The 26,051-nt window shown below is 44.6% G+C and overlaps 1 protein-coding gene across 8 annotated transcripts in view; it reads right to left on the reverse strand.

Moving 5' to 3' along the window:
• The window catches only part of ABLIM3 (actin binding LIM protein family member 3), a 106,114-nt gene that overhangs the window by 55,857 nt on the left and 24,206 nt on the right, over positions 1-26,051 (reverse strand). For all 8 annotated transcript variants that reach the window (XM_036312567.1, XM_036312566.1, XM_036312571.1 and 5 more), the window contains exons 3-4: positions 7,350-7,487; positions 108-291 (exon numbers count right to left, since the gene is read on the reverse strand). In XM_036312567.1, coding sequence (XP_036168460.1) covers positions 108-291; positions 7,350-7,487 — 322 coding nt within the window. The remainder of the gene's footprint in view (positions 1-107; positions 292-7,349; positions 7,488-26,051) is intronic.

The following is a 26,051-nucleotide window of genomic DNA, read 5'->3' on the forward strand; positions in this document are numbered from 1 at the left end:
GTGCCCAGCCTAAAGCCCAGGAAGCCCCAGAACTGTCTGGAAAAGACCGTTTCTTCCTTCCCTGGGGGCTCAGCAGAGGATCCGGCCTCCGCCAGCCACCCGCTCACCTGCACAAGCTGCACACGAAGCACTTGGGGTGGTAGGTGCGGCCCAGGGCGGAGATGACCTCGCCGGTGATGAAGTCCCGGCAGCTGTCGCAGCGGGTGCCATAGAGCTGCTGGTAGTCCTGGGTGCAGATGTACTCCTGGTTCTTGAAGAAGAAGCCTGACTGGGCCAGGCCGCAGCCACACACTTGAGGAAACGAGGAGGGAAATAAGAGCAGTTTGAGTCCAGGGAAGGTCTGCAAGCATGAGGGTCTTGTTGGAGACAAAGCCAGTGTCTGATTTGGTCATGAGTGACCAAGAATGGTGGCACATCAGACTCATGGATCTTTGGGGCCAGTGTTCCTTAAAGTATGGGCTGAAGACCACTCACATCAGAATCACCTATTGGGCTTTTTAAAATGCAGATGCCTGGGCCTGAATCAGACTTCCTAGGCCTGGGCCTGGGATCTGCTTTTTAACACACTCCCCAGCTGATTCTGGTGCATGCCAACTGAGACCACTGATGTTGTACAATCATCTCAAGATGGATGAAAATTTATGGCCATGTGGCTCACGCTATGCTACATAGCCGATGTATCATGAATTTGATAAAGAATCATTCAGCTATAAATTTCTGGGGCACTTCTTACCAGCATGACTCAGGGCTAGGTGTTTTAGGTATTGGGACCATGCACTCGAATCCCAAACTGGCCTCAATTTACGGTGGCAGTGGGATGGATGCTTTGAAGATTATAATCTGTCCTCATCATAGCCAAAAGGGTGCATCTGTTCCCGGGCGTGAATGGTAAACACAATCCCCACACTGTGAAGAGCAATAATGTGTGTAGAGCGAAGATCGTATTGAACATAAATCATGGTGACAGGCCATCGGCTGGTGTAGGTAGAACATTCTGTGAGTGGGGAGGAAAAGGGAACACTACCAGTGCGGGAAGGATCAGGGGAGGCTTCTTGGAGGAGGCAGCACGTAAGTTGAACTTTGAAGAACAGAATAAGCTAAAGCATAGAGCAGCGGTTCTCAACCTATGGGTCGCGACCCCTTTGGCAGTCAAACGAACCTTTCACAGGGGTCGCCTAAGACCATCCTGCATATCAGATATTTACATTACGATTCATAACAGTAGCAACATTACAGTTATGAAGTAGCAATGAAAATAATTTTATGATTGGGTCACAACATGAGGAACTGTATTTAAAGGGCCAGAAGGTTGAGAACCACTGGCATAGAGGCAGGAAGTTGCAAGTGATATTTGTGTGGAGATAGGGCTGGGGAAGGAGTGGTGTTTTCAGGGATTGGAGGGTCGTACTACATGGAAATATTGTAGTACTACCTCCTCCAGTTGGAGGAGGGCCCAGGTCTAGCTTTGTGCTATACTAAGAAGCTAGGAATGGTTTTTCCATTAGTTTTTAAAAACTTAAAGCAGTTTTTTTTTTTCAAAAAACATAGACAAATACAAAAGTAGAGAGAAGATGTTAATGATTCTCCATTACTCAGCTGTAAAAATGATCAATTATCTTGGTAGCTTTTGAATAGAGAGGCAACATGATTTTATGAGGCATTTCATCAGGTCTTTTGGGATATCCTTGTGGACAACATGAAGATGTATACAATAGAGAATAGAAGAGCAGGTGGATATAATCATAGGTGTCTGAACAACTGAATCACATGTGACTGTCTTCCCTGAAAGGACTTAGGAAGGTGGGAAATGAGATTTCCTCAAGAGTGGAGTTATGAAATCAACTCATAATGGCCAGAGCAGAAAGAGGCAAAGTTTCTTCCAAGAGATTGAATGGCTCTCAGGGCTGCCAGAACTGCTGAGTGTATTGATCCAGCTAAAGCAAGGATGGGCCCTGGCTGGTCTGGCTCAGTGGATAGAGCATCGGCCTGTGGACTGAAGAGTCCCAGGTTCCATTCTGGTCAAGGGCACATGCCTAGGTTGTAAGCTCAGTCCCCAGTGAGGGGCATGTGGGGAGGTGGGGAGGGGTGTCCAATCAGTGATTCTCTCTTATCATTAATGTTTCTGTCTCTCTTTCCCTCTCCCTTCCTCTCTGAGATCAATAAAAATATATTTAAAAAAATAATAAAGCAAGAATGGGACATCCAGGAAGGGGCTGGTCAGCAATCAGAGGCCTCTGGAGAGTCCATTCAAACCCTCAGACCAGCTCCCTTGTTCTGAGTGCATTCACCAAGCAGCTGTCTGATCGTTTGACTTTCTACATAGATTGCCTTTGGGAGAGAAGTGGCTGGTTAGAATATCGTGCACTAGAACAATGGGGAGTTACAGCTCTTGTTTACGTTAATAAACAGGCACTCTGGTTTTCTACATTGGTTTCCTGAGGATTTTATTCGCATGAGTCAACTTTCTCAAGTGTGGCCAATAGTGGGGAAACCAATGAGACAGAGTTTCCAAGCCTGTAAGTGTGAGGACCTGGCTTGGACAGGGTGACATCACCTCAGCAAATACCACCCCATCTTGAATAAGGAAAGTTCTGCAAAAGCAGCCAGGTTAAAATAGGAGCGAGTTCCAGGTGGATGCCAGAAATATTTTGCAAGTGTTTGTTCACCTTGCAGGCCAGAGGCAGGCTTGCAGGGCCAGGGTGAGTGAGGAGGGCAGCCCAGATGTCACAGCACCAGGGGGTCAGGGCAGCACAGCAGGAGGCATAGTGGTCTGGGAGACAGGCCCCCTGGGCTTTGGTCTTGCCCTGCCACTAACTCTCTGGGTGACAATGAACTTGGCCCTCTCTTGACTGGGGCCTCAGTTTACTTATATGTAAAATGACCTGAGCTCTTCTTTTGACTACCATCCTGTGAGTCCAGGGAGAAGGAGAGCTTCCTTCAGGGCTCACGATGAGCCTAAACTTTTAAAACTCGGTGTGAGGTAGAGCTGGAGGCCCTGGAGCCCACCCCTGTGGAGAAGCAGGGTGAGTGGGTGGAAGTAGTGGTAGAGGTGAGAGGTGGGGAAGGGTTCTTTTTCCATCAGGCTTCATGAAAATTCATCACATCAAACAATGCCGGGCCTGGAGGGCAGGCAAGGCCAGGGTACAGGCTGTTCTGAGGTGTGCAGGTGGCGGATCAATTGACTTCATGGCTGTGGAATTAGTTAGGTCATGGCTTACGACCTCATTGGAAATAGCTCCTGTTTTTTCCCTTCTTTTTTCTTTTGTTTCCCCTGACAACTCCACCCCCAGAGTCACCTCTCCCAGTGGAGAAAACCAGGAGGCCACAAGAAAACTTAGAACAATCAGTTCCTTCTTTTCCCCCAAGGAGCTGCAGGAGGAAGTTCTTGGTAGAAAGGATGCTAAGGCTGATAAGAATCTCAGGGGCTTCTGGAAGTACAGTGGGGAGCATGGGTATGGAAGGCGATCTGGCCCATGACAGGTGTCTCTGGGGCTGAGCAGAGCCCTACATTCCAATAATAGGAAAGGCTTCACAGAGGGTCTGCAGTGCAGAACTGATGTGGAATCAGCATACCCAGGAAAGTCATTATTATTCCGGGAATCAAAAATATAAAATCTTGCCCTGGCCCATTTGGCTCAGTGGATAGAATCCCAGGTTCGATTCCAATCAGGGCACATGCCTGGGTTGTGGGCCGATCCCCAGTGTGGAGGCAGCCAATCAATGATTCTCTTTCATCCCTCTCTCCCTCTCCCTTCCTTTCTGAAATCAATAAAAATATATTAATACACACACACACACACACACACACACACACACACACACACACACACTGAGTGGCCAGATTATTATGACCGGCCAGATTATTATTATTATGACCACCCCATCAGTACAATGAAGTGAATTAGTTATGGAAATAATAATAATAATAATAATAAAACCTTGAGAGTATTTGCTTAGGAAGTTTTCAATATTCAGTATTTTTGGAAGTGTCAATGAAGTACTGATGGGGTGGTCATAATAATCTGGCCACTCAGAGTGTGTGTGTGTGTGTGTGTGTGTGTGTGTGTGTGTGTGTGTATCTATATTAATAAAAGGGTAATATGCTAATTAGACCTGGAGACCTTCTGGGAGACCTTCCGGAAGTCCCTCTGGACAAAGCCATGGTGGCGGGGTCAAGGCAGAGGTGGTTAGGGCAATCAGGCCAGGAGGGGAGGGCAGTTAGGGGTGACCAGGCCAATGGCGGGGGGCAGTTGGGGGTGAGCAGGCCGGCAGTGGGGGGCAGTTGGAGGTGAACAGGCTGGCGGGAGGGGCAGTTGGGGGTGAGCAGGCTGGCAGGGGGGGCAGTTGGGGGCAAGAAGGCCAGCTGGGAGGGCAGTTGGGGGTGAGCAGGCTGGCAGGCAGAGTGGTTAGGGGCGATCAGGCAGGCAGGCAGGTGAACAGTTAGGAGCCAGTGGTCCCAGATTGCGAGACATCCCCCAAGGGGTCCCAGATTGGAGAGGGTGCAGGCCGGGCTACATCCCCCCCCACCCCCACTCAATGCACGAATTTTGTGCACCAGGATATATATATATATATATATATATATATATATATATATATATATATCGTAATTTTAAAGAGAAACAGCTCAAATGCTTTGACAATGGACAGAATATGAAAAGTTAGAAGTGCTTTGAGAAAATCAAGAATGAATGCTCACTGTGAATACAGAGCCTAGAAGGAGGACTTGCACACCGCCTGGGCACGTTTCAGTGGGAAATGTACTGTTTTACAGGTCACTGCCCATGTTCCTATTCTACCACTCAGATGTGACTTTGAAAAAGCTACCTCCCCTCTCTGGAGCTCAGTTGATTCATTTGTCAAATGAGGTGGTTAGATGGTAACTGAGGACACATCCAGATCTGAGAGTCCAGGATTCTGGCATATAATTCTGTTGATTTTCAACTTTTCAAACAAGACTGAGTTTTATGAAATTTCAAAACCAAAGCATTAGAATGGCCCCTGAGGGTGATCTAGCTCATTACTTAAAATATTTAAATTATGAAATACATTATGCATGCAGAAAATGTATAAAATATGTATGTATCATTTAAAGAAGAAAAATAAAATTCACTCCTAGGCATCTGCTGCCAAGTTTATGAAATAGAGCATTACCAGCACCTTGGGAGCCTATTGGCCTCTCCCTAAAGCATCCCTTTCCCACATTATCCCAAATTGTATGTTTGTTGTTCCTTTGCTTTTCTTTGTAGTTTTACCACCTGTGATGTATCCACAAACAATATAGGGTGGATTATGGATAGACATTTGATACAAGTTTTATTCTTTTCTACCCAGTGCCAAAGTGGGTACAGGTGTGTCTCAGTACCGTCTCCTCCACAGCCAGTTCATTTCTCACTCATCTATACCTTGAGAGTAAGACCTTTGGAAGGGGAAATCTCAGGCCTCCTATTAGAGTCCTACTTTGGCCAGGCTCCAGGCTTCGCCTCCTGCTCTCCATGATCCACATAGCCATCAAGGTAAAAGCTCAAGGTCTTCCAGGTTTAGCATGAACCGCCAGGATTAAATCTGGCACTGGCAGTCACAGCAGGATTTCTGCTTTTATTTTTGCTTTTCACCTCTTCCTTTCATGTCAGCCCAGTAGTGTGTATTAAAAGAGTTGTAGAAGAAGTTCATAGAGATTTTAGATTTTTCAAATGAGGTTATTTAGTATAACTAATCCCTGGAAACAAAATCCTCTCATTTCATCTCTAAGCAAGTTGACATTGAAAATAATACTCTTTTCTTCCTCCTTAAAGTCCTAAAGATTCTACCACCTCCCTGTGATAGATGTCAAAATGGCCAAATTCTTCCCTTCTCTGAATCCACACCCTAGAAATCTGATCTGCAGATCCACCCAGAAAAGGCAACATTTATTTCTTAGTGATCTTTTTTTTTTTTTTTTGCAGATTTACTTATTTATGTATTATTATTTTTCCTACTAGTTAACAAAATTATACAGGTTTCAGGTGCACAATTCTACAACACATCATCTGTACATTGTATTGTGTGTTCACCACCCAAGTCAATTCTCCGTTCATTACCATTTACGCCTCTCCCTTATCCACCTCCCTTTTCCCCTCCCCCCAGTATGTCTCCATAAGCTTGAATCTGGGTTGGCCATTTGACTTGCTTTTAGCCAATGGGACATTAAAAAGTGTGATAGAAGCTGAGGCTTGAAAAGGTCTTGCTGATTGCACTTGAATTCTGAGACCACCATGCAAATGAGTCCAAGCCAGGCAGATGAGGAGCCATATGGAGCCACTCAGGTCAACAGCCTGCCAAACACAGTCAGCTGACCCACCACGTCATCATGATGAGGCAGGTAGAGATAAGCAGAGCCAGCTCAGACTGGAAGAGCTGCCCAGCTAACCCAGAGAATCATGAGCTAAAAGATTGTTTTAAACAATTGAATTTTGGCATAAATAAAAGACAACAGATACATTCTCTTAAGACTGTAATTGCAGAGTCATAGCTCAAACCTCCTTATAACAATTCTGTTATCTTTGTCCTACCTCAGTTTCTGGTGATATAAAAATGGTCACTCACTAAGGTACTCTTGCAGGTCAACTTGCATTAAAGGGGTTTTCAAATTCCCAATATAAAATTTAAATCACATCAATTAAAATATATCCCATTTATGCTTCTATAAACAAATTGGGGAATATTTAATTTGTTTGCTCAGTGCTGAATTCAGTTAGATCCCAAGGAAAGAAATCCAGGATTTTCCTCAGTGGCAGGGGAAGTCAACCTCAGATACATGAGGCTGAGGTTGGAAGCAGTTACCAAAATGAAAAGATCTGGAGGTTTTAATTGGCCGTAAATTCAATATACATCAATGGTGTGGAGTGGCTCCTCAGGAAGTATCAGTCACATTAATGCAGTTCTTCACACTGTCATAGAATAAATGTTCACCTCAGAGCCATGTTGAATTTTAGCCAGGACAGCTTGCTTTTTCATTCACTCTCAAATGGATTTTAGGCACAGGGCAGGACTTTTTTAAGAGGTGTAAGGTAAGCATGCAGAATTGCCTTTTTCCTTCTGGGTCAGCACTATCATTCTGGGGTCACCAGGCCCCTTCTCTCGCCCCCATATCCCAACACTTCCCACCCCCTTCCCTCCCTTTTCTCTCCATACTGCTTAAGAGAGAATTATTATAACAGGCTTGAGGGAAGTCTCTTTAGGCCTGTCTCTCTCTCTTTCTCTCTCTCTCTCACTTGTTTGTTTTGCCTGCCTCTGTGGCATGCCCCTGTCCCTGGGATGGGAGCACAGCCAGGAATCTGAGAAGGAAGCTGGGAAATTGGGCCTCTTACCTTGACAGGTGAAGCATCTGATGTGAAAGTGGTTATTGTGGACTCGAACCACCTCCCCTTTGCAGGTGTCTCCACATCGGTAGCACTGGATGGCATTGGAGCTGCCCCGGGGATTGTAAGGATTCTGCTGATAAGGAACTGTGGGAAGAAACAAAGTGATCACCGTCCATAAGGCTCTCATTCTTTACAAAGTCTGCCATAAGACATCATTATAATCTTGGAAGAAAAGGCAGAAAGGGTGCAAATGCTGAGCAGAGTACCTTCAATACATCATCAGGCTGAATATGCCAGTCTCAGGCATCATTAGAAGGGAAGTGGCATTAAGATGGGAGTCCATAAATCTCCTTAGGCAAGCAGAGACTATATATGAGTGAGCATAAACTTTTCTTGCAATGATAGAGGCCAGATTCACAAATGAAAAAAAATAAAAGAGGAAGTAGAGTATTTTAAGGTAAATAATCCAGAAATACCATTTTTGGGGGTGATCTCTGGATCAAAGCCAGGACCCAAACTTCTCAAAAGGAATTTAGGTCTTGCAGTTGACTCAAGGGTCACAAAGAAAAGGGTGGCTGACAACAGGCCTTTTTGTTAAGCAGGTTACATCCCCTCTTGTACCTCGGTTTTCACATCTAGAAAATGGGTGTGGTCAATGGTAGCACAGACTTTCTATAAAAGAGGCACAAAGGGAGGCAGTCTAGTTGGAAGGAGGTTGACAAGGGGACTCATCTTAAAGATGCCTTTGAACAGCACTTTCCATAACATTGAGAAAATGTCAAAAGTGCATAATTGAGAAAAAAGAGGTGGTGGAGATTTGAAGGGGCTGAAGTCACTGGGGGTTGGACTCAGTGGGCAGCACTTAACGGTGTTCAAGAGCTCTACTAGCCTATCGAGTCTGTTGTTCTCTTGCTTTGGCCTTCTCATGGTGCTTTTCTAAATCTCCCTTCCCTGAGGTAGACTTTGCTCGACCATTCTAAAATCTGGTCTCCTGGGATTTAATCACAGTAGGCACCTGCCTAGAACTCAGAGTATCAGGGTTGGGAGGGATATTAGCAGCTGTCTGTTCCAACCTCATTATGTGTAAACTGTTGGAATAACTGTGCTAGTGAGGAACCGTGTTTTCTCTCCTGTAGGAAGACCCCAGTGGCACCATTACTTCATTCTCACTGTTATTTCATTCTCACTCAAAGTGGAAAAGTCCAAAAACTTCTGCTCATTCTCTATTCGGGGAAGGCTCACTCTTGTCCTGGCTATAAAGATGATCTGATTGAAGGGGAATTGGTGTCTCTTTAAAATTAATTAATAGAAAAGAAAAGGCTCTTTATTCAAAGGTCGCTATAGTCAGGGAGTCAGCCCCCATCACTGGCATTTTGGTAGAGACTCAAAGGCAGGCAGAGAAGTGGGAAAGCTTTCTGGTGGGAAAAGGGAAAGATCCAGGTTTTCCCTGACTGGTGGCTGTGGGCCTGGGGAAGTTCTAGGAGGCCAAGTAGAAGTAGGGTGTCCTATGTGCCTGGTTAGTGTTATGGGTTCACTCAGTGAGATAGACCACCGACTCAGAATTTAAATTTAAGAGCCTTTATTAAGCTGGCCAGGTGACTACAGTTACAGCACCCTGCCGAAGCAGAGGCTGAACTGCAGCAGCGACTGCAAGAGTTACATTTTATTATTAAATTCTGTGGAGGCCCAGAGAAAAATGTGTCTTTCAAATTCTGGGCCACCCCAATATGGAGGAAACTCTCTTTATTTATACTTTTTCCAGTCTGTTGTCTCCCAAATTTGGAATGAGACTTCCGGGCCTTCTGAGAAAGAAGGCCTGCATGCTGGGAAGGGGCCATGAGACCATATCTCAAGGCCTGGCCTGATGTCAGTACCTTCCTATCTATGTGTTTTAGGAACAGACAGCACAGCATGACTCGTCTGGCCAAAGCGCCAGATATGCAGCCCAGCCCAGTTAGGGGTGCACACTTGACTCTCTCTAGTTGGTCCCAAGTTGGAAGCAGGGACAAAAATTAGGGATGAGATCTGGGTGCTTCACTGATGTTTTTTACATTCAATATTATATTAGTTTCAGATGTACAGAATACTGGTTAGACATTTATATAATTTATGACATTTATATTTAACCCTGATCATTCTAATACCCACCTGGCAATACATAGTTTACGACAGTATTGACTATATTCCTTATGCTGTGCTTTACATCACCATGACTATTTTGTAGTTACCAAATTTGTACTTCTCAGTCCCTCTTGGTGTCTATCATTTAGACATGTTGACTTACTGGCTAACCTCTGAATAAGCATATTATAAGTTACTCTGATTCACAGGAACCTTGAACTGCCAAGGAACTTAGAAATCACCCAGTTCAGGGGCTCTGTACCTAGTGTGGTAGTTGTTACGTCTGTTCACTGAAATTTGAATCTGTTATTCTAGGCACATGAAGGATTGCACATGGTGACTTGCTTGGCAATGAAATGGTAGTTGCCTGCCACTTCTAATTAAAAGTGATCTGCCATGTTGCCTTCTCCATAGCCCAGCATCCAATGATACCCCAGTTGGTGTGTGGGGACATGTCAGTTTAGATCCCTGATTGAGCTGTCTAACCCATGATCATCAACTACCACGAGCAAGGAAACATTTTTGTGGTTATAGCCTCTAATGTTTTTTGTTGCTGCAGCATATCCTGACTGATACACCCGGGGTTTAATACTTCTTGCTAATTAAATATAAAATCTGGTGTTATGTGCATTTTCCTATACCTTTCTTCAGATTTTCAAAGATCATCTCCGTAACCCACCCTCCTCTTTTTAAATACATAGAACAGGAAAGCAGGACTTTTGATTATCTTCTACTTAAAGGGATCCCGAATCATACCTGTTCTGTAGGGCAAAGAGCTACTTCCTTAGCCATGACACTGCTTCTGACAACTTTGCTATCTGAGGTGAGAGAATAATACCCTCACAAGTCTTTCTTTCATGGAATCCAAGCCCCTTAGCCAACTCTTTTTCCTGTTTTTAATTTAAGACACAAATTAAATGAGTTAGCTAATTAACCAAATCACAAATTAACTCATTAAATGGATTAATACAATAAAGCCTTTCAAAAAGTACACCGTGACCATCGTATTCTCCCCACAGCTCAGTGCAATTCTTCCTTCCTCCCCAGAATGTCCATAAACATTCTCTTTAGTCCTATCTCCTTTTCTTCTCTTCCTGTTCCATATCGTTGGAAAATATTTCATTCTCCCCTCTGCCCCGAGTTTGTGAAAAAAATATGACCTTATTTATATGAGCAGTGTGGTGATCTACTATTGCTGGGGAAACAAAGGTATGAGTCTGAAAATAGCAACAAATAGTATAATCATCCCCGATGATCAGAGCTCTAGAAATGACCAAAAGTCCCTCCAGAATCACTGCACAAATTTTCATCTGCCTCTTCTAACTTAACCTATCTTATTTCTCAAGAACCAACTTACAAGATCAATTAGATTTTTCCTAATTTGATTTTCTGGGGAAATGAATTTGTGATCATGGTCTTCAGTAATAATCCAGTCTTTGAACCAGTCAGATAAAAAGGCAAAAAATCAGGGTGAGGGAATGGATTGGGAAAATGGGCTTTCTGGGGCCATTTACTGATGGTGCCTCCTGCCTTGACTTTGTTGCTTCTCTCAGGATGAGGGTACTGCTTTGGTGATGCTGACTGTGGCTGGAAATTCACAAATGTCTGAATTTTGTACAAAGTCCCATGAACAGCGATGCATGCATCGCTGGTGTGAGTTCTTCCAGATTGCTGGTGTAAGCTGTGATTATAAAAGGGCAGCGGTGTAGCCAGATTTGAGCTTTAAGATGTGTGAAGACCTTTCCTTATCCAGACAGTGCCGCTAGAACTCTGGTCCACATCTGATCCTGGAAGCCACCCCATTTCCAATAAGATTTTGTATCCTCGGCTAATTAAATTAGCAACCTAATCTTATTCTGTGTGTGTGGAGGTATGATCTTTCTTCCCACAGATCTATAACCCCCTATCCTGAAACACTAACATTTTATTGTTGATTTTCTGCTGGTTATTATTTCTACTGATTTTAAAAAAAATCTCAGTACTAAGTGATTCATCTCAGAAAGTCACATGATTTATAACATTTGTCTTATGGCAAATGTCTTTTGAATTCTAAATTGACTTACACATGAATTTTTGAACTGCTTCATGTGTTAGGAACTATCCTTACGAGCAAGGTTTGAGAGCAGCCACGGCCTCAAAGGACATTAGCTCTTCTTACCTGTGAAATAATCTACAAAGTTAAAAAGTTTAGACACATAAATCATGTGATGTTTCTGTGTGCAGGGAATCTCTGGCTTCTGTTTAATGTTATTTGGCCAATAAAGGGCACGTGGGAGAGACATTACCAGTGACTAGTCCTCAAACAGTGCTGGCCAATAGAACTTCCTGAGTTATGGAAATGAAATTTTTATATCTGTGTTGTCTAATAGAATAATCGCTAGCCCTATGTAGCCGCCAGTGTGACTGAGGTACTTAATTTTAAATTACATTAAATTTTAATTAATATAAACTTACATTTAAACAGCCACAGGTGGCTAGTGGATGCCATAGTAGAAACTGAAGCCTCATAGCTTCACAAATGGTATACCAGGCATTGAGAGGTGGACAGTGCATGAAACCTGGTTGAATTCTATTTATATAAAAATACATGTGCAAATTAATTCAGGAATACCACCTCAGGCTTAAATCATGCTATTTGTTTTGTTTTGTTTTATCCCTGAAGAGTTTTAAAGATGTATTTAAAAAATAATTTGCAGTAGGAACCAATTACACACACATTCACCCATCCTGAATTTGATCTGGAAACAAAAAATTCTGAGCAGTGAAATAAATACTGATTTAAAAAAAAAAATCACAGATTTCCAGGCACTGCAGGAGTGAACAATCTTAATCTTTCCAAGAATAGAAGCAAGAAAATCAGTTGATGATGGCTGTCAGTATAATTTTTTAAGACAGAAAACTAGCTAGTCAATGCCTACGAGATAAAAAATTAAGGGTCTGGAACACTACGTCCTCTTTTATACACATGCCAAGTCTTTAGCGTTCTAAAAGCAAATACAGTTTAATTCCATAATTAAATTTGCGAGTACAGCTTTTCCCAAATGTTACAAAGATGATTTAAAGTTGTTGGAGCACAACAGAGTGGAAGGGGAGGGCGATGGCCTCCCGGTGAGGTAGAAGGAGCCTGAGTTGAACAATGCAGCATCCAGTTCCCTCACCTGGCTCTTCCTCCTTCACCCTGGTCTTCATCTCCTGTGTTTCTCTCTCATAGACAGCGCTGGGGAAACCTGGGTTCTAATTCCCTCTCTGCTGATACCTTGCTTTATACTTGTGGGCAAATAATCTAACTTCTCCTGGCCTCCATTCCCTCTTTAGTCACTGAGGAGCTAGGACACAATGATTTATAAAATTCCCTCCAGTTAAAAAAGTGGAACCAGAAGCATGAATACATGGAACAGACTGGCTAGTGCCCAAGGGGAGAGGGTGGGGGTGACTGGATAAAGAAGGTAAAGGAAATAGCTAAAGAACATATATGCATAACCTATGGACACGGACAATAATTTGGTAAAAGCCAAGGAAGGGGGAAGTGGGGAAGGTTGGAGCTGGGCAAATGGGGGAGGGAGAGAGAGGGGACTCCTACAATAATGTCAACATTAAAATAAATAAAAATAGGGGAAAAGAAGAGATAAACTACTTACATATTTATATGCATAACCCATGGACATGAGTAATAGGGTAGTGAAGACCTGGGTGGGGAGGTAGGGGCTGGGTGGAGGGGGGGGGGAAGGGGAGGAAATGGGAGATATCTGTAATACTATCAACAATCAAAATATATTAAAAATAAAATAAAAACAGGTAAGTAAAGATAACATCACCCATTTATAAATTCATACTCAACACACCCCTAGTATTTCCTGATCTGCATAAGGTATTTGTTAATCTTACCTGAATTTTACTAGTGTTTTTAATAATAAATACCTATGTACAAACAAAAAAAATTGATTCTGGCTCTGTGAGTCCTTTTCTGTGCTTCTTTCTCTCCCTCCACACTCTCTTCTCACCACTAACTGGTCTCACTTTTAAACTGTGTTGTATGTTATCAGATTTATTAGTCACTTTTAAAAGCAGATAATGGCATGCTGCCTCTCTCATAAAAACATGACCTAAGTTACCTTCTCTTTACTGATGCGATGCCTGCACAATACTTTTCCTCCCCTGAGGGTCACTTGACCTTGTAGATACAAGTGTTCCCACATTCTAATAGAGTCATCTTTAAAATAGTCTTTAAAAGGTAGAAGCACCTACGTTGTGCTGGGGTATAATTAAAAGAGTGACAAAACTGACTTGGAGACAGTGTAACAACTGTGAATAATTGGCTGGAAGTGTAATAAAAACTGTGGGGCTTCTGGTTGAACCGTGAAACATCAAGCAGAGAATGAACCGACTCAGCAATGAGCTCGCAGCCCCCCGGGGCCCAGGAAAACAAGCGGGTGCAGCCGCTGTCACGTAGGCTTCCCGACCACTTCATTTGAGCCCAGGCACCCTGGGGGTGTCCACAGGGATGCGACAAACACAGGGGAGGAGGAGACCCCAGTGTGGATCCAGGCACCTCACAGGTAGAAAGCTGTCTGCCTGAAGGTTAGGGGCGGGTCTGCATATAAGAGTAGGTGGTAGTTACCAACAGGGACCTTGTGTCTGATTTTGGGGTTGAATCATGGCCATGACACTGGTCCTGTTCGCTGGGATAATGCTGGGGTCCAACCCCAGCAGGTCCAGGGGTCCCCAAAGGTGTGGATGGAGTCGGCGAAGAAGGAATGACATGGAGGCAGCATTCAGTTCATCAGCGGCCTAGCCAGGATCTCTAGCCAAGTTCTGGCCAGGATCTCCAGCGAAGTTCTGCTTAGGATCTCCAGTGAAGTTCTGGTTTGGATCTCCAGCCAGGTTCTGTGTCCATGTTCTCTTGCTAGGTTCTCCAGCCAGGTTCTGTCCAGGTTCTCCAGCCAGGTTCAGTCACCAGGTTCTAGTCAGGTTCTCTTGCCAATTTCTGTAGTCAGGTTCAGTCCAGGATCTTTTGCCATGCTCTCTCGCTAGGTTCTGTCTCTAGGTTCTGAGGCCAGTTTCTGTCCAGGAACTTTTGCCATGTTCTCTCCAGCGAAGTTCTTCTGTCTCTAGAGAACGTTCTGTGTAGGTTCTGTGCCTAGGTTCTGTCTCTCTTGGTTCTGTATTCTAAGTTCTGTGTCTTGCTGTCTTATTACATCTGTATTTATACCAGTTGATTCAATCCTATCAATCTCTACTACAAAGGTTAGGGCGTTTCTTATCTCCATTCCAGGGAGTAAAGATTATGTAGCTTAAGCATGATTGTTCGTAGTTAAAGTGATTAATTACCCACCTGGCACTAGTTAAGAGGTTTTATTCCCTCCCTAACTTCAGGGGAAAATCCCTACCTGGGGAAACAACCTTTCTCAGAGACCTTGGTTAAAACACATAGTGCCAAGAAGGTGAGCAAACATATTAAGAACAGTATGCCATATATGCCAGGTCCCTTGAAACAGCAAGCATGGACCGGCTCCCGGCAGGATAAGACCACAGAGATGTGGGACCCTGCACTGAAGGGGGCTGGAGCGCAGGCACAGAGGTTAATGGTGTGGATGCTGGAGTCAGGAGCGCTGGGTTTGTGTTCCCCTCCTGCCCCTTGCTGGTCACGTGACCTTGAGCAAGTTAAGTGTGTGGCACCCATCTCGGTTTGCTCACGTCTCGAGTGGGAATAACTCAGGTCACTTGTGAGTATTAAATTACTTAGATTACATAAAAGTGCTTAGTACACTGCTCGGCCCATAACTTGGGCTTAAACATTAGCAATAATTAAGGGAAAGGATCTCTGAAGCCGTGCATGCCTACTGGTAATCCAGTATGTATAGGAATTCTTTCAAAATGACCCCCATCACTTGCCACTGAGCTTGGCTCGGACGTTGTGAAGTCCAGTTTTGAAGCAGTCCAACCTGGGCAAAGCTTTTCTGGTTTTCCCTCCTTGGTGACTGTCAAGGAAAAAACAACCCTGGGCTGCAGCCCATTCGCCACCTTAAGTAACCTCTGCTTTCTTCCCCATCTCTGAGTGCTTTCTGTTTATGGGTTTCTGTAGGCCACAGAGGTGGGTGGCTGACATGCTTCTGATGTACCCTGCAGAGGAATGTGTGAATTGGGTGTTTCCTGTTGTGGGAAGGAGAGGCTATGATTTATGTTATCCTGGGGCGGTGTATTTTGGGCACATCTGCTGTTTCCAGGAGGACACGTTCGAGTGTTTGTTGTGCGTGCTTACTTACACTAAGTGAGCAGTCTGTTTTCCGAAAACTCCGATAGGGAGACTGCGAGAGCTGCTTTTGGTAACAATCTACACATTAGATTGTGATCCACATGAGGGCAGGAACCATTTCTGTCATGTTTGCTACTGTACCCTTAGTACCAGGATAGAATAAGTGTTCAATTCATAACAGAATACATAACAGAATGAATAAAATGAGTCCAGTGGTTTCACTTCACCAGTGAGAAAGCCGAGGGCCAGAAGGGAGAAGGGATTCATCTGAGCTCACACAGCAATTTCTGCCTCCATCAGTGCAGGGGGGTGCCCTTTCTGGGACAACAGGATGAAAGACAAGGCAAACCTAGAGGGTGAGCTGGGCTGGTACAGAGCCCCAGGGTCATGGAAAGGTGGAGAGAGACTCCATAAAAGACTACATCACCAGAGGCCTGGAGTCATGCTGAGGTTTAGCAATAGAATAGCTGGGGGAGTCCGTGTTTCAGGATTCAGAAGCATAGCAGAGTTTAAGGAGCAGTGCATGAAGAAATGGGAGGGGTAAATGCATAAGGAAAGGTCTGGCAGGATAAGACAGTACTTAGAGTGTGGTTACTCTGTCAGGAACTGTGCTAAGCAATTTACATATGTCATCTCATTGAATTTTCATAACTCACGAGGGGATATTGTTATTATCATCCTCTTTTTACAGAAGGCCTGGCAAGCTGCGGTCACTTGTCCAAGGTCACAGTTAGTCAATGGCAGAGGTAGGATCTGATCCCAGGCAGTCTGACTCTGGAACCTGTGTTCTCCCCACTAGGCTCTACTGCCTGCCACACACAATTACCAACAGTGGTAGTTACCTCTGGGGAGGCAGTGGGCTTGGGGGAGGCTAAAAGGGCATCTAATTTTTCTGCCCACAGTAATTATCCATCCATTATCCAACTGATTACAAAGATGTGTATATATATTTCACAAAGACATAAGAGTAACAGTGGAGGGTACTAGCGTCCAGGCCAGGAAACAGCATCTATGGCAGATGATGAAGAAGCAGGGATGGCTGCCCCCAGACCCCGCCTTGAGCAGCTTCCCTGGCTCAGGTACAGCCCGACAGGTGTGCGTGCCTGGGCCCTGGGAGGCAGGCTCTGCAGGTGCAGGCAGCTGCAGCAAAGCAGAGGTGGGAACACCCTGGGAATCCCCGGGTCCTTGCGCAGATGGTCCCGGCCTGGCCACAGTTTCCCGTGTCAGCAGGTCATTACACAGTCTGTCACCCCAGGACGATATTGTGAAACCTTTGCTGCAACAGAAACTCCTCCACAGCCTCTGTGCCAGGCTCATCAGCCTGTTCCACAGTCATGGCGTGTGGTTGGCAACATGGCTCACGCTGCCTTCTCCAGAAATGTGTTGTCAGGACATGTGTCAGAGCCACATGCTCTTGGCCAGGCCGGCTGCTCCTGCCTGACAGCCAGCTGCCACGCTACCGCTCTACAGGAAGGATCTGGGCCAGACCCAATGGGCCCCTCCATAGTGGTGTCACAGGCGAGGAAGCCCGAGGTGCCTCCTGTGACAGCAGTGACGCACCCTCACTTGTGTGGAGTCACCTGATGAAATGGGAACTGCATTTTGTCATTCCTTTTGCAAATTCAGAAAGCCGTCCAGATATAATGTCCCAGAGTTAACTTTTCACTTATTTCTATATTAATCTCCTGATTATAAAAAAACCCCCAACATCTCTATAGCTTATGTCTGATTGAATTTAAGATTAAACCAAAAAACCCAAACCTCATTTCTTTCTTATAAGTCAACTAGGTTTCTATTTCAAGACAAGCAGAAACACAGTTTCAGCCAGTTCCCCCACCCCCACCCCCGCCCCACCCTTCTGCTGCTCGCTGGGGTGGTGTTGGCACAGGGCCTCTTTCTAAGGACTCCAGAGATCCGAGTCTCATTTCTTCCCTGAGGGCTCTCCTCCCCACCGCTGGGCCAAGGAATCATCCTGTTAGCTGGGGGAGAAGGAGCCCTTTCTGCCTCCTCTGTCTCTAGAATATTTAGCTTTGTAATAAATCCTTCCTGTTCTGAGGGCACAGACTTTTGAAACTCAAAAGCCAGGAAGCGACTCCTCTTGTCTCTGGCTTCTGCTGCCCATCCCGGCCCCGAGGCCTCGCTGATTGAACAGAGGGAAGGCGGCAGCAGGGGTGGGCAAGGGAAATACCAGTTACCAGTGAGCATTTCAAAAATATCATCTTGCCACGCTTGGTCAAGGGTTTTAAAAATATGGTATACAGCACTGTGCAAGAGTGGCTGAGGAACAGACAAGATTTGGTGGAGAAGGGGAAAATCCCCAGGGCATTCTCTTGTCACTCTCTGTCCCTCTCTGCCTTCCCCAAGCCCCCACTCAGGGACACCGAGGAGCTGTAAAAATAGCTCAACACAGCTAACGTGAATTGGGCAGTGACTACGTGCCAGGCCCTGTGCTAAGTGCTTCGTACCTATCTCCTCATTTAGTTCTTACAACAGCTCCACGGGGCAGAGACTACATGATCCCTACTGTAAAGGTGGAGCAGCTGAGCCACAGAGAGGTTAGTTCATTTGCCTAAAGTCACATACGTGTAAGTGCCAGAGCTAGGGTTCAGACGGGCATCCGTGGGTCTAGGGGAGGCTCAGTTCTCTCTCCTCCCCCTCCTCTCCTCGGGGGCCTTCCCAGGAGAGCCTCCTCCTGTCCAGTGTGGCTGAGGGGAAAGGGGGACCTGCCCAAGCACCCCCAGCAGGGAGACCAGGGCTGCCTGGCCCTGGAGCCTGGTGGCACCCTTCCCAGCATCTCTAGCGCTTATCTGAAAAATACTATTTGGGTTTCGTCTGGGGTCCTGGAAACCATGTTGGAAATAGAGGAACTCCAGGAAGCCAGTGATTGTCTTCGTGCTGTGAGTGACTCAGGCCCTTGGCCTCTGAGCCAGGGGTTTTAATACTTGTACAATGTTTGCTTCCTGAGGCCCTGGCAGGCCGTCAAGCCCTGATATACTGTGGGAAATCCAAGATCATCAGCTGCCACTGGGCTCCCCTGGACTTACAGGTTTTCAGTATCAGAGTGGAGGGCATAGAGCAGTGGTTCTCAACCTGTGGGTCGCGACCCCTTTGGCGGTCGAACGACCCTTTCACAGGGGTCGCCTAAGACCATCCTGCATATCAGATATTTACATTATGATTCATAACAGTAGCAACATTACAGTTATGAAGTAGCAACAAAAATAATTTTATGGTTGGGTCACAACAGGAGGAACTGTATTTAAAGGGCCAGAAGGTTGAGAACCACTGGCATAGAGCAAACACCTCATCTGGAGGTTTCCACTTTTTTTTTTTAAAGCTATGAACCCTTTTTTGAAATGAAGACATGGCCTCTAGGTTATATTGATTCCAATGTAAACCCTGCATGGAATGCAAACACACGATGACCTGGTGCTCATCCAGGGAAATCCCCTCGACTGGGGCTGCTTCCATTGGATGTGGCTCCCAGACATGCTTTATTTGGGCGGCCTGGTGTTTGTTTTTAAACCCTTCCAGATCACCATGGTTCCTACCTCTTCCTTTGGCCTCGCCCCTGGCCGGCTTCCCTCCTGCACTGCCAGGTGCTTGCAGGCACTGGAGCTGAAGAGCAGCTGTGACTGCAGTGGGTAGGGCCTGGCATGTCACCTACTTGTGACTCCTTCGCTCCCCCAGATAGTGATCAAGGCACCTTCTGCCCCTTGTCATCCACATTCCTGCCTTTACAGATGCAGCCCCGAAGCTTGAGGCTCGGTGAGGGGAGGCACTTGCTCAGGGTCCCCATCATGCTGGCCACACCAGGACCAGCAGGAAAATACCTTCTTTTCATATCAGGGATAGTGTGCCTAAGGACAGGCTAAGTGAGGTGTAGGTCACACATGTCAGGGAATTCTCAAAGCCATCCTAAGCAGCCTCAGTTCTCAGAGGGCAGAGGTTTCCTGGAAGCGTCCTCTCTGGTGTCTGAAGTGCTTATCCCATTGCTCAAAGTTCTACAAGGGCTTTTGATGGCCTCTGCAGTCATCCTCTCACCAGATGTTCCTACAGTGTGACTACCGCACACTAGAGGCCTCCCTCATAGAAATCTGCCCTGATAGCCAGGCCCAGGGCTGACGGGATAGCTTGCCATCATTCCACTGCATACCATCTTCTCCCTCCCTCTCTCCTCTCTCCCTCCCTCCCTCCTCCTCCCTCCCTCCCTCCCTCCCTCCCTTCTTTTTTCCCTTCCTCCTCAGTCCTACTAAGATTTCTATTAATATCTGGTTTTTCTTCTCATCTTTTTACTCTCCCATTAACTTTTGGTGAGGTCTCAGGCCAGGCACTCCCCAGTTTGGGGTCACTGTGATCTCTCAGTTTCCTTTCCAATCCAACATTCTATGCATTTTGAACACAGTTGCAATACAAAATACTTTCAGGGACCAGGCAGGTAATGTCAGTGGAAAATCGACCCACAGGGACCAAGCTGGTAAGACTGGCCTACTTAAAGGAGAAGAAACTCCTGGGTCCCAGAGGATTATTGTCCTGCAAATACACGTCAGGGTCACAAAGAGAGCTGTGTGTGTGTGTGGGCTGGATTCTGCCCATGGGCCACCAGTTTGGGATTGCTGCATCCAGACAGATAGATGACCACAAAGTCACTTCCAATTACCATCTGCAAGAAGTCGCATGTTCACCACATGCCTGTAGGACCTGGAAGAACAGAATACTCCCGAAATGAGGCCGTGCAGAACCCCAGGCTAGAGAAGAGAGCACCCTATAAGCAGGGCACTCTCAAGGTCTCAGTGACATTACTCAGGGACAAGCAGAGGTTTTCAAACTTTTTTGGGGCCCATGACTCACTAGAAGAAATCAATTTCGCCACATGACCTAGCACACAAATATGTGCAACAAAAGTTTCACAAACAACACTTATTCTAAGCACACGTGATATGTCCTGATAGTTTTCCTATTCCATTTCCTTGCAATACTTTATGCCATTTCTTTTTTCTTTTTTTAAAAAAATATATTTTATTGATTTTTTACAGAGAAGAAGGGAGAGGGATAGAGAGTTAGAAACATCGATGAGAGAGAAACATTGATCAACTGCCTCCTGCACACCTCCTACTAAGGATGTGCCTACAACCAAGGTACATGCCCTTGACCAGAATCAAACCTGGGACCCTTCAGTCTGCAGGCTGACACTCCATCCACTGAGCCAAACCAGTTAGGCTTTATGCCATTTCTTTAAAAAATGTTGTAGACAACCCAATGTGTGTGTGTGTGTGTGTGTGTGTGTGTGTGTGTGTGTGTATCTATGTCTATATCTATATCTATATCTATATCTATATCTATATCTATATCTATATCTATATCTATATCTATCTATCTATCTATCTATCTATCTATCTATCTATCTAATATGCAAAGTGTCCCCTCAGGAGTTTGACCGACCAGGAGTTCGATTGCTTGCTATGATATGCACTGACCACCAGGGGGAAGCATGGAATGAAGGAAGGCCCTAGCCATCAGCTGGGGAAGAAAGGCGGCTAGGGACCCTACCCATGCATGACTTTAGTGCACTGGACCTCTAGTAATATGTATAAGATCAGAGGTGAAAAGAATGATAAAAATTATTCTAGGTTTGCACTGTCCAATATGGTAGCCATTAGTTATATTTGGCTATTCAAATTAAAATGAATTAACATTAAATAAAATTTAAAATTCAGTTCCTCAGGCATATGAGCCACATTTCAAGTACTCAATGGGCACCTGTGGCTAGTGGCAGCTGTACTGGATTGCACAGAAATGCAACATTTTCATCACTGTAAAAAGTTCTATTAGGTATCCCTGATCTATAGTGTTGCCAATCAAGAAACCAAGGTCTGAGGCCTCTCAAAAGAGATGTATTTGAAATTGTGACTGTATGGGTTGGGGATGGATGGATGTAGCCTCAAAGATGTCTGCCAGTGGTCACAAGAGGAATAAAGATAAATACGGGCCCTTTCAGATGTATCCTCACTACAGGATTCACTAGTCAAAGTCTACATCCTGCACTCCAGATGCAAGGTGGTGGATCAACCTTCACAGAAAAACAGAAGCAAATTTTAATTGCTCTACAGGGTAGTTATGGAGTAGTTTCTGTGGTCTGGAGAGAGAACAGGCTATGGAACCTGTTAGATCTGGGCTCAAATCCAGTCTCTTCCTCTCACAGGCTTTATAAGTTTGAGCAAGGTGCTGTGTCACCAAGCCTTACCTTCCTCATATGTAAAATGGTGTTAATAATATTTACCTTTCAGAACTTTTGAAAGGATCGGAAGTAATGTACATAAAGCACCTACCACATTGTCTGGTATGTTTCAAGTGCTGTGCCAAAGCTTGCTATAATAATGATAATGATAACAATAATAAAATAAAGCTAAATATTGTGGAGATATAAAGATAAAGTAAACACAGCTTCTACTTCAAAGAAATTCCAGGATGGAGTAGGGGAGATTATTTTTTATTGTTTATCTAATGCTGAACCCAGTACCTGGTACTAGCAGGCAATCAATTCATACTTTCCAAATAAATGAATGATGAATATATATATATATATATATATATATATATATATATATATATATATATATATCCCTAAATGCTACAGTCTAAGGTAGAGTTTGGTAAAGGAATCAAAGAAGTCCAAACATGGAGTCCTAAGATTTTTATGAATTATTTCTGATTGGGTATGGGAATAGAGAGAAAGAAATAAAAATTGGGAAGGCACCATGGAGAGATGGCATTTTAATATTTTTCAGTAGGCTGTTGATACATGATATGTGGGACGAAAAAGTCAAGAACATGATAAGTAACCAAGAAAAAGAATAAAAAGACTAAAAGATAATAGGAGGAAAGATGAAGAATACTTGCTTTTGAAATAAAAGATTTTATAAAAACAAAGGTCCTCCCCAAAAAATCAAAGGACAAAAGTTGCTTTTTCATCTTTAGGAAACAAAGCATCATTCAGTTTCACATTTAATTTGTATAGTCTGGGGGAGTAGGGAAAAATGTTTACTCTCTTGTTTGGCCTATGTATAAAGCCCTGCAAACAGCTTTTTTTCATACATAAAATGTAGTGAACATCTGTTGTTTTGCTTGTTCAGCATCTGCTCTCTGCATCTTCTGGCAAAAGAACCTCTGTTTCCCCAGGGGAACCCATTCCATGGGGTTTAGGTGGGCTGACCCTATTCCTACACAGGACTGGAAAGTAGCCCAAGCCTAGCCAATCAGAGAACCCCAATCTTCTTTCCACGTGATTGGCAGACACATGACTTATCCTTCTCTGGGATTTTTCTACAGGAGCTCTTGTAGAAGCCATCTGGGTTGCTAAGCCAGAAGGAGGTAGTCTGGGGGCCTGCTGCCATCTTGCCCCAATGGTGAGAGAGCCTACTAGAGATGGAAAGAATGAACAGGTCCCCAAATGCAACACTTTACTCTGTGGATCCAGATGGGCCTGAAACCCAATTATACTAACCAATATTGTATAGTCACTTTCTAAAATAATGAGTTAGTTTGAATTGGGGTTTTGTCACTTGCAACCAAGTACTTATATCCTAATTAATCATAGTTTTCTATCTAAGTCACAATCTATAAATTAAATTAAACAAATATTCCTGGACCACTTCATGCTGGACCTCATATATCTAAAATGACCCACAGCTTCTAGCTGAGGACACAATGATGGATGAGATGAACAGGTCCCTGCCTTCATGTGACTCACACTCCAGCTGTGGAAATGGTGGGAAAAGTGCTAGGAGAGAGGAAGAGGAGAATGGAAGGGGGCACTATTGTTTCTTTCCCACCAGACATTCATCTCCCCATCTGCTAACCTCTCTCTCCTGGGGGGGAACTCATTCTTGTTTATCCTTCCCTGAGTAGCCATATCTTTCAGGAAAGGTTGTGACCCCTCCCAGTCTTGGGGAGGGAATCTTGGTTGGTGAAACTGATTCTGATAATCTCATTCTTTGACAACTGATTGACTTAGGCAAAGGCATGTGATATACCTCTGGCCAGTGAGACCCAGGGGAGGTCAGGTGAAATGAGAGGCTTTCTTAGCTCTTTTTGGCTCCTGGAGGTGGGTGTTCATCTGGGGCACTGGAATGCAGCCTTACTGCCCATGATGAACTCTGAGGGGAGCCACTTACACGGGAAAGAACCCAGTGCTTGCGAGTGATGCTGAGCCTCTGAATTAACCTGCCTTGGATCTGCCCCTCTTTGGACTTCCTGTTCTGTAAACTGGATGTGCAGATGTTTAAGCCACTCTTAGTCACTTGTTGCTGCAGGCACTCTGTGGAACCAAGGATGCTATGCTATGGGAGCATCCAACCAGTCAGGGAAAGTTTCTTACAGCCACTCTGGAGACGAACAAAGACACCCAGAGGTAGGTGAGAGCAATGGCTGATCAGCAGAAGTCAGTGGTGGAAGTGAAACAGGAATAAATTTCTCCATGGAGATGCTTTGTGCTGCATGAGTGTTCGTCAAAGTCATCAGCTAACTACCTGTTTCAGAATCACCTGGGAGGAGGTGTGGATTGTCAAAGGGCAGGTTCCTGGGCCCTACCCCAGATCTACCGAATCAGACTTTAAATTTCAAACAAGCTCCTATGGAAGGTCTTTTCTTCACTGAAGGCTGGGAACCCTTGGTTTAGTGACCAGGAAACTCACACAGTCTTTGGCACTGAGATGAGAATTTTAGAAATCTTGGTATCTGATACTAATGCATATTAAAGGGCTGTTAGAAAACATGCCAAATATCCTTTGGGTATTACACAGTATATTTTCACTGATGTGTTTGCCAACCTTCACATATGTTTAAAAAAATTGACTGGCAATGAAATGATGTTCTAATAAGGTAGATTAAACACACATTTAATTCACTCAATCCTGGCAGATGGTTTTTGTTTTTAAAAATTTAGCCTTTCTCCATCTCCACCAGCTCTGTCCCAGCCACAAGCATCTCTCACACCACCATGGCCGTTCTACCACACATCTTTCCTAGATCAGTGGTTCTCAGCTGAGGGCAATTTCCCAACCCGCCTGACCCTTCCCACCAGGGGTCATTTGACAATGCCTGGAGACATCTGGTTGTCATAACCCAGGTGTGTGTGATAAGTGTGTGTATGTGTTATTGGCACTAGTGAATAGAGGCCAGGGATGCTACTAAACATCCTAAAATGCACAAAATAGCTTCTCTCCACTCCCAGCAAAGAATGATCTGGTCCAAGACATCAGTAGTGTCAAGGGTGAGAAATTCTGCTTTAGATAGATCCTCGATATCCCACAGATCTTAGGTCAAAGGCCCCTCACAGAATTCCTGTACTGTTTTTGGTTCTCACAGTCCTGGGTACTGTCCCTTGATTACATTTTCAGTTATATAGCGATATCATCAGTCATGATTATCTGCTGAATCTCTTTTTCCTTCATTAAACTCTAAGGTTGACGAAGGCAGGGACAGTATCTATTGAGCTCACTTCTCTAGTCCTAATGCCAAGCACAAGATCTGCCCTCTGGACATTTACTACAAACATTTTTAAAATAAATAAAACTACATTGTGCAAATTCCTGTGCAATCATAAAACACACTAGTTAGCATAGCTCCTATCTACAAGAAAATGACATTCCTGCAGAGACTATCTGAAAATCCATATTACAACATAAGCATTTTGTAGTAAAAAAAAAAAAGCACAGCGGTAGCAGTTCTGAAACTGTCTGGTCTCAGGACTTCTCTACATATTCAAAATTTATTGTGAACCTCAAAGAGTTTTTGGTTTGGTGAGTTGCATCTATTGGTATTTACTGTAGTAGAAATAGAAATAGAAATCATATCTGAGAATTAAAAACACACACAAAATAACCCAGATGCATGCATTCCTTTAGCGGTCAGAGTGATGCCTTCATCGTACTTCACCTCTGGAAGACCCCACTCTGTCCTCATGAGAGAATGAGAGTGAAAAAAGCAAAACACTTTGTAGGGTTGTCACAAAAACAGGGTTGATCCTGTGGACCATGCAAAGGGTCTCAGGCATTTTCAGGGTCCCTGGAACAACTTTGAAAACTTTGTACTAAAGGAATACTAATGCCATAGAGATAACTTCCTGCAGAGGAATCAGGGCAAGCTGCTTGGAAATGCCACACCTGAGCTGACCCTTGCAAGATGGGTGGCATCCAGACACCCCACATAGACATAGACACCTCTTCTGCTGGCCCACTACATGGTTCTATATCAAGAGTAGGCAAACTGTGGATGGAGAAGCAATTCTGGTTCACTGTTTGTCTTTGTAAATAAAGCTTTATTGGAAAATAGCC

Source organism: Myotis myotis, unplaced genomic scaffold (assembly GCF_014108235.1).
Source record: "Myotis myotis isolate mMyoMyo1 unplaced genomic scaffold, mMyoMyo1.p scaffold_m19_p_6, whole genome shotgun sequence".
Lineage (NCBI taxonomy): Eukaryota > Metazoa > Chordata > Mammalia > Chiroptera > Vespertilionidae > Myotis > Myotis myotis.